The following is an 11,762-nucleotide window of genomic DNA, read 5'->3' as shown; positions in this document are numbered from 1 at the left end:
AGGTAATGGCAATGAGGATAGAGGATTGTGTCCCCGGGGTGGTCCATGAGGACCAAACTGGGTTTGTGAAGGGGAGACAGCTGAATACGAATATACGGAGGCTGCTAGGGGTAATGATGATGCCCCCACCAGAGGGGGAAGCGGAGATAGTGGTGGCGATGGATGCCAAGAAAGCATTTGATAGAGTGGAGTGGGATTATTTGTGGGAGGTGTTGAGGAGATTTGGCTTTGGAGATGAGTATATTAGATGGGTACAGCTGCTGTATAGGGCCCCGATGGCGAGCGTGGTCACGAATGGACGGGGGTCTGCATATTTTCGGCTCCATAGAGGGACGAGGCAGGGATGTCCTCTGTCCCCATTATTGTTTGCACTGGCGATTGAGCCTCTGGCAACAGCACTGAGGGGTTCCAGGAAGTGGAGGGGAGTACTCAGGGGAGGAGAAGAACACCGGGTATCTCTGTATGCGGACGATTTGTTGTTGTATGTGGCGGACCCGGCGGAGGGGATGCGAGAGATAATGCGGATACTTGGGGAGTTTGGAGAATTTTCAGGATATAAACTGAACATGGGGAAAAGTTTGTGGTGCATCCAGGGGGGCAGAGCAGAGAAATAGAGGACTTACCGCTGAGGAAGGTAACAAGGGACTTTCGCTACTTGGGGATCCAGATAGCCAAGAACTGGGGTACATTGCACAGGTTAAATTTAACGGGGTTGGTGGAACAGATGGAGGAGGACTTCAAGAGATGGGACATGGTATCCCTGTCACTGGCAGGGAGGGTGCAGGTGGTTAAAATGGTGGTCCTCCCGAGATTCCTTTTTGTGTTTCAGTGCCTCCCGGTGGTGATCACGAAGGCTTTTTTCAAAAGGATTGAGAAGAATATCATGAGTTTTGTGTGGGCCGGGAAGACCCCGAGAGTGAGGAGGGGATTTTTGCAGCGTAGTAGGGATAGTGGGGGGCTGGCACTACCGAGCCTAAGTGAGTACTACTGGGCCGCCAATATCTCAATGGTATGTAAGTGGACGGGAGAAGAGGAGGGAGCGGCGTGGAAGAGATTGGAGTGGGCGTCCTGCAGGGGGACTAGCCTACAAGCTATGGTGACGGCGCCGTTGCCGTTCTCACCGAAGAAATACACCACAAGCCCGGTGGTGGTGGCTACTCTGAAAATCTGGGGGCAGTGGAGACGGCATAGGGGTAAGACGGGAGCCTCGGTGTGGTCCCCGATAAGAAATAACCATAGGTTTGCTCCGGGGAGAATGGATGGGGGATTTGGAACATGGCAAAGAGCAGGAGTAACACAATTGAGAGATCTGTTTGTAGATGGGACGTTTGCAAGTCTGGGAGCGCTGACCGAAAAATATGGGTTGCCCCAAGGGAATGCATTCCGGTATATGCAACTGAGGGCTTTTGCGAGGCAACAGGTGAGGGAATTCCCGCAGCTCCCGACGCAGGAGGTGCAGGACAGAGTGATCTCAAAGACATGGGTGGGGGACGGTAAGGTATCAGACAAAGATAGGGAAATGAGGGACGAGGGGGAGATTATGGTAGATGAGCTGAAAGGGAAATGGTAAGAGGAGCTGGGGGAGGAGATTGAGGAGGGGTTGTGGGCTGATGCCCTAAGTCGGGTAAACTCATCGTCCTCGTGTGCCAGGCTAAGCCTGATACAATTTAAGGTGTTACACAGGGCGCATATGACTGGAGCACGGCTCAGTAAATTTTTTTGGAGTCGAGGATAGGTGTGCGAGATGCTCGAAAAGCCCAGCGAATCACACCCACATGTTCTGGTCATGTCCGGCACTACAGGGGTTTTGGGTGGGGGTGACAAAGGTGCTTTCGAAGGTGGTGGGGGTCCAGGTCGAACCAAGCTGGGGGTTGGCTATATTCGGGGTTGCAGAGGAGCCGGGAGTGCAGGAGGCGAAAGAGGCCGATGTTTTGGCCTTTGCGTCCCTAGTAGACCGGCGCAGGATACTGTTGATGTGGAAGGAAGCCAAGCCCCCGGGTGTGGAGACCTGGATAAATGACATGGCAGGGTTTATAAAGCTGGAACGGATTATGTTCGTCCTAAGGGGGTCGGCTCAAGGGTTCACCAGGCGATGGCAACCGTTCGTCGAATACCTCACAGAAAGATAGAAGGAATGGAAAAGAAGAAGACAGCAGCAGCAACCCAGGGGGGGGGGGGGGGGCGGAGAGGAACCAGAAGGACTCTCAGGGATGTTAGTGTATAAGTATAATATGTATAGGTTGTTGTTATAGGTAATTGTATATTGGACTTCTGAATTGTATTTTTGGAGAGTATTTATTTGGGACAAGGCAGTTGCCATTTAGTTTTGTTTTTTAATTTTGTTTGTTGATGTTGTTTATATATTATTTATTTCTTGCTTAAAACTGGCCATTGTTATTTATATTGTTATATTACTGTGTAAAGGATACACAATGTACTGTCATGGGTTGGCCAAAAATTGTGAATAAAATATATATTTTTAAAAAAATGATGGAGGAGCTCAGCACATTTGTGCAAAAGACAAGGCTGAAGCATTCGCAGTAATCTTCAGCCAAAAGTGCCGGGTGGATGATCCAGCTTGATCTCCTCCAGAGATCTCCAACATCACAGATGCCAGTCTTCAGTCAATTTCATTCACAACACGTGATATCAAGAAATGGCTGAAGGCAGTGAATACTGCATTCGTTTTGAAGACTTGTGCCATACTCCTAGCAAAGCTGTTCTAATAAAGCTAGAACACCGGCATCTACCCAGCAACTGGAGGGTAGCACAGTGGTTCGCACTGTTGCTTCACAGCACCAGGGTCCCAGGTTCGATTCCCGGCTTGGATCACTGTCTGTGCTGATTCTGCACGTTCTCCCCGTGTCTGCGTGGTTTCCTCCGGGTGCTCCGTTTCTTTCCATAAGTCCCGAAAGACGTGCTGTTAGGTAATTTGGACATTCTGAACTTTCCCTCTGTGTACCCAAACAGGCACCGGAGTGTGGCGTCTAGGGGCGTTTCACAGTAACTTCATTGCAGTGTTAATGTAAGCCTACTTGTGACAATAATAAAGATTATGTGTTTGTGTATTTTAGGGAACAGGTCGAACTTCCTTGGTTCGACCTGTTGTCCCCTCAGATATTCCATCTGTTTTTGATTAATGTATCTGGAGTCTGAGTTCTTCCAGTCTGTCTCCAATTCTCCTTCCTGTCTCGGGTATATGGGTCCAGGTAGCTTGGTGTTGTGATTTGTGTTGTTCAGTTGTCTGTCTGTCTCCAGCAGGTATTGTTGTCTCTCAATAATGACTGTGCTGCTACCCTTGTCTTCTGGTCTTATGAACATATCCGTGTTGGATCCAAGCTCCCGGATTGTCTGTCTTTCTCTCCGGGTAAGAGTCTGTTTGTGTCTTGTATTTCACTACTCTGACTGGGCAGAGACCTGATTGAAGGGATTCAAACATGGGAGTTCTGGTAAAGATGAGCAAGGATTTGGGAGGTGACAACATGTTCAAACAATTTAAAGAGGAGAGGGCGGTTGAAGGTGGGGCACTAATTTGTAAGGATGGCAGGGTCAAGTGTTTGTTTTATTGAGGAGAGAGTGATGATGGCAGATTTGAAGGACAGAGGGACAGTACCTGAAGAGAGAGAGAAATGTTGACAATATTCGTGGACACAGGGTAGTTGGCTGATCAGTAGCTTAGTGGTAATAGGGTCGATGGAGCAGGAGCTGGGACTCATGGACAAGATGAGCTCTGAGAGGGCATGAGGGGAGATGGGAGAGAAACTCGAGAAAGATGTGGGTTCACGGCTCGGGAAAGGATGAAATTTAGAGACAGTTTGGTCTGGTGGGCTCAAGGAAGGGAGGGAATCAGCAGAGGCAGCTGATCGGATTTACTCAATCTCAGTCACAAAGAAGCTCAGCAAGCTCCTCACACTTCTTGTTGGTGGTGAGGATGGAAGAGACGGGAGAGCGAGATTACTTCAAAAGGAACTAACTTGTGTCAGAGTAATTAAAGAGTTTCAGCACACTGCATATTTCACACAAATCTAATTTATTTTACTTTTAGCCAGAATATTAGCCGCTGTAAATGGGCTGGAATTGTTATCAGCAGAAAGAGACCCAAATGAACATAGTTCAGTCCTGAATGTGAGAAACAGCAAAACCCAAACGCAGTCGTTACTTGTGGCCTCGTTGGTGTCTCAGCAGGTGGATGAAGTGGTGAATCCCTTCCCACCTGAGCAGATGAATGGTCTCTGCCCAGTGTGAACCCGCTGGTGTGTCTGCAGGTTGGATGATCGAGTGAATCCCTTCCCACACTTGGAGCAGGCGAATGGTCTCTCCCCAGTGTGAACTCGCTGATGTTCAGTGAGGTGAGATGATTGTTTGAACGCAGTCCCGCAGTCAGAGCACCTGAACGGTTTCTCGTCAGTGTGAACACGTTGATGGAACATCAGTTCCCAAGAACTTTTATAGCGCTTTCCGCAGTCTGGACATTGGAATGGTCTCTCTCCAGTGTGAACACGCTGGTGTCTCAGCAGGTGGGATGACTGAGTGAATTCCTTCCCACACTTGGAGCAGGTGAATGGTCTCTCCCCAGTGTGAACTCGCTGGTGTATCTGCAGGTTGGATGAGTGAGTGAATCCCTTCCCACACTTGGAGCAGGTGAATGGTCTCTCCCCAGTGTGACTGCGTCGATGAATTTCCAGCTTGGATGGGGAAGTAAATCCTTTCCCACAGTCCGCACATTTCCACGGTTTCTCCTCCGTGTGACTCCATTTGTGGCTTGTGAGGTCTGATGATCGAGTGAATCCTCGTCCACACACACAACACATGTACGGTTTCTCCCCACTGTGGACTATGCTTTTTCCTTCCATGTTCAAAATCCGCCAATCTTCAGGATATGATAAATTGAGGACTCTGTCAGATCCTGATGTGATGCTTGGTTTGAGTTTCCGGATTTTGAATCCTCCATTTCGAACACCCTGTGAAACTGATTGAAAACAGAAAATAGGGAGTGAGAGAGAACCCACAAAAACACAAAGGCAGGTTGTGAAATTGAGCTGAATGAATCTGGTCATTTGTGGGGCCGGCACTGGGAAGAAGTGACCATGAAAACTGCTGGATTGTGTATATCTGCAAGACATATTAAGAGAGTAGTTGGCAAAGGATTTTTGACCTTGAGTTTCATAAATAGAAATATGATACTGAAACTATGCTTCTGGTGGCACAGTGGTTAGCACTACTGCCTCAGGGTCCCAGGTTCAATTCCCGTCACAGGTGACTGTGTGTGGAGCTTGCACATTCTCCCCGTGTCTGCGTGGGTTTCCTCTGGGTGCTCCGGTTTCCTCCCACAGTGCGAAGGTGTGCAGGTGAGGTGGATTGGCCATGATAAATTGCCCTTAGTGTCCAAAGGTGAGTTAGGGGCACTGGTTTACAGGGACAGGGTGGAGGCATGGGCTTAAGCTTAAGTAGGGTGCTTTTTCCAAGGGCCAGTGAAGACCCGATGGGCCAAATGGCCTCCCTCTGCACTGTAGGAATTCTATGATTCTAATTCTATTCTATGAATCTTTATAAAGCTCTGGTCACCACTCTTCAGGAAGGATGTGAAGGTTCTTGGAGAAGGTGCAGAGGAGATTTCCCAGAATGGTTCCAGGAAAGGAGTTTGAGGGGAGATTTGATTCAGGGACACAAGATCATGCCAGATTTCCATCAGGTGGACAAAGAAACTCTGTTTCCATTCACTGGTCGTACAAGCAGTCGGGACACAGATTGAAAGTTTTGGGTAAAGCCTGGATTGAACTGTACAAGATCCTGAGCGGTCTTGACAGGGTGGATGTGGAGAGGATGTTTCCTCTCGTGGGAGAATCTGGAACAAGGGGGTTACTGTTGCAAAATAAGGGGTCACCCATTTCAGATGGAGATGAGGATTTTTTATTCTCTTGAGGGCTGTAAGACTTTGGAACTCACGCCCTTAAAAGGCAGTGGAAGCAGAGACCTTGAATATTTTTTTAAAATTTAGAGTACCCAATACATTTTTTCCAATTAAGGGGCAGTTTAGCATGGCCAATCCACCTAGCTTGCACATTTTTAGGTTGTGGGGGCGAAACCCACACAAACACGGGGAGAATGTGCAAACCCCACATGGACAGTGACCCAGAGCCGGGATTGAAGCTGGGACCTCGGCGCCGTGAGGGCGTAGTGCTAACCCACTGCGCCACCGTGCTGCCCGACTTGAATATTTTTAAGGCAGAGCTGGATAGATTCTTGATGAGTAAGGAGGTGAAAGGTCATTGGGGTAGGCAGGAATGTGGAGTTGGGGTTAGAATGAGTTCAGCCGCAATCTTATTGAATGCTGAGCAGGCTCGAGGGGCCGAGTGGCCTGTTCCTAGTTTGTATGTCAAAGGTACAGGAGATATGAGGTGATATGAGATGTATGTTTTTACACAGAGAGCGACAATGACCTGAAACTTGCTGCCTATGAGGGAGTTTGAAAATAGACACAAACGAATGATTTGATTTCAAAAGGAAATTGGAGGGAAATAAACCTGCGAGGATACAGGGATAGAGCAGGAGAATGGCACTGAGTGGATTGTTCCAGAGAGATAGCATGGACTCAATGGGCCGATTGCCATTCTCTGTGCCATCATGTCTCTGACTCTTTTGTGCAGGCTAGTTTTGTAATTTAACCCCGGGGGGTTCAGGTATCACTCAGATAAATCTGATCTACACTCCCTCCGAGGCCATTCTATCCTTCCTCAGGTTTGTTGCCCAGAGCTGAACACAGTTCTCCAGGTTTTGTCGAACCAGGGTTTGTGAATCTCGGGGCTTTTCCAGTCACACTGAGACCTGAAATCTTCCCTCACAGACAGAACAGACAAACCTTTTACCTTCCACACCCAGATGCTGCTGAAATTCAGTTTCTAATGAATCGAGTGACTCTGTCAGATCGCGATGTGACGTTTGGTTTGCTTTTCCCGTTGTTAAACCTCCGCTTCCAGTATCTTGGAAATTTACAGAAACCTCACTGTCAGTTTCGGATAGAAATTCACAACATTCTCTCCTCGCCAACTTTGATTAAATATATTCCTGGAGGTTTGATCACATGACGTACCCCCATCCTCCAGCCATTAATCGGTCAACACATCCATCCTTGTGACACACTGCCTTCCTCGGCCAATTGGGAAGCAAAATGACTCATTACCTTACAGGACAGTTACTGTCCTAACGATTTTCCAGACACCCAGGTATGAATCTCACGAACGCAGGGCGTGGAGTTGGTGCGAATCCAGGGAGGAGCAGCTTTGGAACAGTAAATATAAATAACTTACCATGGGGATTTACGGCCTAGACAGCAGGGAGAGGAGTTGGCGCAAATCCAGGGAGGAGCAGCTTCGGAACAGTAAGTATAAATAACTTACCTCGGGGATTCACGGCCTAGTCGGCAGGGAGCGGAGTTGGTGCGAATCCGGGGAGGAGGAGCTTCAGAACAGTAAGTATAAATAACTTACCTCAGGGATTCACGGCCTAGTCGGCAGGGAGCAGAATTGGTGTGAATCCGGGGAGGAGGGGCTTCAGAACAGTAAGTATAAATAACTTACCTCAGGGATTCACGGTGTAGTCGGCAGGGAGCGGATTTGGCCCGAATCCGGGGAGGAGGAGCTTTGAACAGTAAATATAAATAACTTAACTCAGAATAAAGCTGATTGGCTGGTTGGGAATCTGTACTAAATGTGAGAAACTGGAGTAATTAACTAAGTCGGGGAGTAACTCGGAGATCAGTAACTAGGAGATTGCTGTTTGTATCTATATCAACGATTTGGATGAGAATGTACAAGGCATGATCAGTAAGGTTGCAGATGACACTAAAATAGGTGGTATTGTCGACAGTGAGGAAGGTTATCAAAAATTGCAGCAGGCTCTCGATCAGCCGGGGAAGTGGGCCAAGAAATGGAGTTCAGTACAGATAAGTGCGAGGAGTTGCATTTCGGAAAGTCAAATCAAGGTAGGATTTTCACAATGAATGGTAGGGTCTTGGGGTGTATCATGGAACAGAGGGATCTTGGAGTTCAGGTGCACGGTTCTCTAAAGGTGGAGTCACAGGTAGATAGGGCAGAACGGTAGCATAGTGGTTAGCACAGTTGCTTCACAGCTCCAGGGACCCAGGTACGATTCCCAGCTGGGGCACTGTCTGTGCTGAGTATGCACATTCTCCCCGTGTCTGCGTGTGTTGTCTGGTTTCCTACCACAGTCTAAAGATGTGCGGGTTCGGTGGACTGGCCATGCTAAATTGCCCTTAGTGTCCAAAAAAAGGTTGAGTGGGGGTTACTGGGTTACGGGGATAGGGTAGATAAGTGGGCTTGAGTAGAGTGCTCCTTGTAAGGGCTGATGCAGGCTCAATGGGCCGAATAAATTCTCTGAAGAAGGCTTTTGGCGTGCTGGCCTTCATCAGTCAGGGCATTGAGTATACAAGTTGGGAAGTTATGTTGCAGTTGTACAGGACGTTGGTGAGGTCGCACCTGGAGTATTGTGTTCAGTTTTGGCTGCTTTGCTATAGGAAAGATGTTATTAAACTGGAGAGAGTGCAGAACAGATTTACAAGGATGTTGCCAGGACTCAAGGGACTGAGTTATAGGGAGAGATTGGACAGGCCAGGATATTTTTCTTTGGAGCGTAAGAGACTGAGGGGTGATCTTATCGAGGTGTGTAAGATCATGAGAGGCATGGATAGGGTGAATGCACTCAGTCTTTTTCTCAGGGTTGGGGAATCGAGAACTAGAGAGCATAGCTTTAAGTTCAGAGGGGAAAGAATTAATGGGAACCTAAGGAGCAACAGTTTTACACTGAGGATGGTACGTATGTGGAATGAGCTGCCGGAGAAAATGGTTGAGGCAGGGACAGTGACAACATTGAAAAGGCATTTGGACAGATACATCGATAGGAAAGGTTCAGAGGGATATGGGCCAAATACAGGCAAATGGGATTGGCTTAGATGGGCTTTTTGGTTGGCATGGACCAGTTTGGGCCGAAGGGCCTGTCTCCATACCATAGATTCTATGAACCCCCAAGTCTCTTTGGACACCCACTATACTTAACATCTTTCTATTCAGAAAGTACTCAGTTCTATGCTTTTTTGGTTCAAAACAGATAACCTCACACATGTTTACATTGCCACAATCTTGCCCATTCACGAGTTTGTCAATATCTTCTTGCAATTTTTTGCTATCATGTATGCTGTCTACGATGCCACCAAACTTTCATCAGCAACAGTGCAGAAGAGGCCCTTCAGTCCATCGAGTTTGCACCGACACATGATAAACCTGACCCACCTACCTAATCCCATTTGCCAGCACTTGGCTCATAGCCTTCAATGTTATGACGTGCCCGTCTTCATCCAGGTACTTTTTTTAGAGGATGTGAGGCAACCCGTCTCTATCACCCTCCTGAGGCAGTGCATGAAATGAAAATGAATGAAATGAAAATTGCTTATTGTCACAAGTAGGCTTCAATGAAGTTACTGTGAAAAGCCCCTAGTCGCCACATTCCGCCGCCTGTTCGGGGCATTCCAGACCGTCACCACCCTCTGGGTAAAAACATTTTTCTTCAGTAAATGTGTTAATAAATCTAATCCCCAATCTCTGCTGTCTGTTGGTTAGCCAATCCTCTATCCAAACTAATATATTATCTCTCAACCCCGTGGGATTTTACCTTGATTATTACCTTTTGTGTGACACCTTATCAAATGTATTCTGGGAGTCCAAATACATCTACAGGACCCCATTATCCACTTGGCTTGTTACATCTCCCAAGAACTCCTAAGAAATGAGTCAAACACGATTTACCCTTCACAAAACCACGCTGACTCTGGTGGATTGCAGTTTGACTTTCCAAATGTCCGGTTGCTACTTTCTCAATCATGGATTCCAACAGTTTCCCAACAACAGGCATTAAACTAACTAATTTCCTACTTTCTGCCTTTTTGACCTAATCCAGTGACATTGGAGATTTTCTCAGTGGAGCCTCAGTCACCATCACTGAGACTAACTTTAAATTCCAAATTTTATTAATTGAATGGATTGGAGCCCATGTCCCCAGAACATTTTCCTGTCTCTCTGGGTGACTAATGCAGTGACATTGTCACTGGGTCAGTGTCTCCCCCCTGGTCTCTGTGAGGTTGTTTGTGGAGAGAAGCCGGAAGTGGCAGATAGTGAGAGTGGAGAATGTTCATTGTTTCAAATTCGGCTCCAGGGCCCCACTGGGGTTTGTAAACCACCACCCACCCACACACACACCCCACCCCACCCACCCCACACCCCACAAAAAACACTGACCTCTCACCTGACACCTCACAATGCCCGGGCATTGGTTGACGGCATCGCGCGACCAATAGGAGAAGAGTGGGCGGGTCCGGGGGACCGGGCGGGAGTGACTGGTCCTCCAACCAATCGGAGTGAATGTGGTTCGGACTGGGCCGAATGAAGCATGCGCAGTGGCGTGAACGTCGGAATAGCGGGACGGAGGGAGAGCTGGATCATGCTGGTCGTTTGGCACGCTTCGTAAACATGTTATATAAAGCAAAAATCCGGAAAAATAAACCACTGGTACCTGGCGATCTGAGCGGGATTCGGAGCTTTCTCACACAGTACTATGCAGCCGCCATCTTTATTTGGTACTGGCAGCGGTGCGCATGCGCCGTCTCAAATTGGGTTCCTCGCAGCAGTGCACATGCGCCCTCGGCATCCTTATTTGGATCACTGGCAGCTCACTGCGCACGCGCACCCACCATCTTTATTGGGGCACAAGCATCAGAGCGCAGGCTCAGTCGCCATCATTGTTGGGGGCAACGTTTTTGAAATGTGTCTTCATGACAGAATGTCCATCCAACTATTTCACTCAGTTACAAATTCCTATTTAAGGGGCAGAATATATGCCGAGGATTGTGACAATAATTCGAATTTATATTATGACTTGAACAGAATAAAACTTTTTCGACTTTCAGAGAAACGTTACAAAATAACAATTGACACTGACGAGATATTAGATTTTAAGGACAATCTTAACGGAGGAAAGAGAGTCGGAGAGTCAGAGAGTTTTAAGGAGGAAATTCCAGAAATTGAGGCCTTGGCAACTCAGTAATGGTGGACAGATTAGAATCAGGAATGCTGGAATTAAATGAGTGCAGAAATCTGAAAGGAGTGTGTGTGGAGGAGATTACAGAGATCAGGGTGATCATTACCATGGAGTAAAACAATGATAAATTTAAACTTTTTGTGCCTTTTAAAAAGGAAGCATTTGTAGAATTGTGGGCACAGGGGTGGTGTTAGTAAGTAAGCACATGGGTAGCAGAGTTTGGAATGGGATGGAGGGGGTTGTTTAATGTTGGAGTCTGGCTGCGAGTGCATTGTAATAATCTGGTTGAGAGGTAACAGAAGAATGGATAATGGTTTCTGCAGCAGATGGACAGAGACGAAGGTGGAGTAGAGCTGTGTTACTGAGGTGGAAATCGGCAATCTTGGTGATGGTGTGGATCTGTGGTCAAGAGCTCATCTGGGGTGAAATATTTCACCATGGTTGTGAACAGTCAGCTTCAGCCTCAGACATTGGACAGGGATGGAATTAGTGGCAAGGGACTGGAGTTTGTAGCGGGGATGAAGGGAATGGGTTCAGTCTTCTCAATATTTAAATGGAGGAAAGTTCTGCTCATCCAGCACTGGATGTCAGACAAGATCGGACAGTGTGTGTCTTGGAAAGGAACTTGCAGGTGGTGATGTTCACATACATCTGCT

General features: G+C 47.5%; 1 protein-coding gene across 1 annotated transcript; it reads right to left on the bottom strand.

Annotated features, from left to right (window-relative positions):
* Nucleotides 1-4,013: 4,013 nt before the first annotated feature.
* Nucleotides 4,014-10,607, bottom strand: LOC140418630 (uncharacterized). Its single transcript, XM_072502191.1, has 3 exons — nucleotides 10,582-10,607; nucleotides 6,867-6,980; nucleotides 4,014-4,969 (listed from the first exon to the last, which is right to left on the bottom strand). Exon 3 carries the CDS (start codon nucleotides 4,851-4,853, stop codon nucleotides 4,179-4,181), a length of 675 nt encoding a protein of 224 aa, XP_072358292.1. The 5' UTR covers nucleotides 4,854-4,969; nucleotides 6,867-6,980; nucleotides 10,582-10,607; the 3' UTR covers nucleotides 4,014-4,178.
* Nucleotides 10,608-11,762: the final 1,155 nt, after the last annotated feature.

Source organism: Scyliorhinus torazame, chromosome 5, assembly GCF_047496885.1.
Source record: "Scyliorhinus torazame isolate Kashiwa2021f chromosome 5, sScyTor2.1, whole genome shotgun sequence".
In the NCBI taxonomy this organism is placed as follows: Eukaryota; Metazoa; Chordata; class Chondrichthyes; order Carcharhiniformes; family Scyliorhinidae; genus Scyliorhinus; species Scyliorhinus torazame.
The sequence above is the reverse complement of the archived record's forward strand: the minus strand, read 5'-3'. Positions and strand labels throughout refer to the sequence as shown.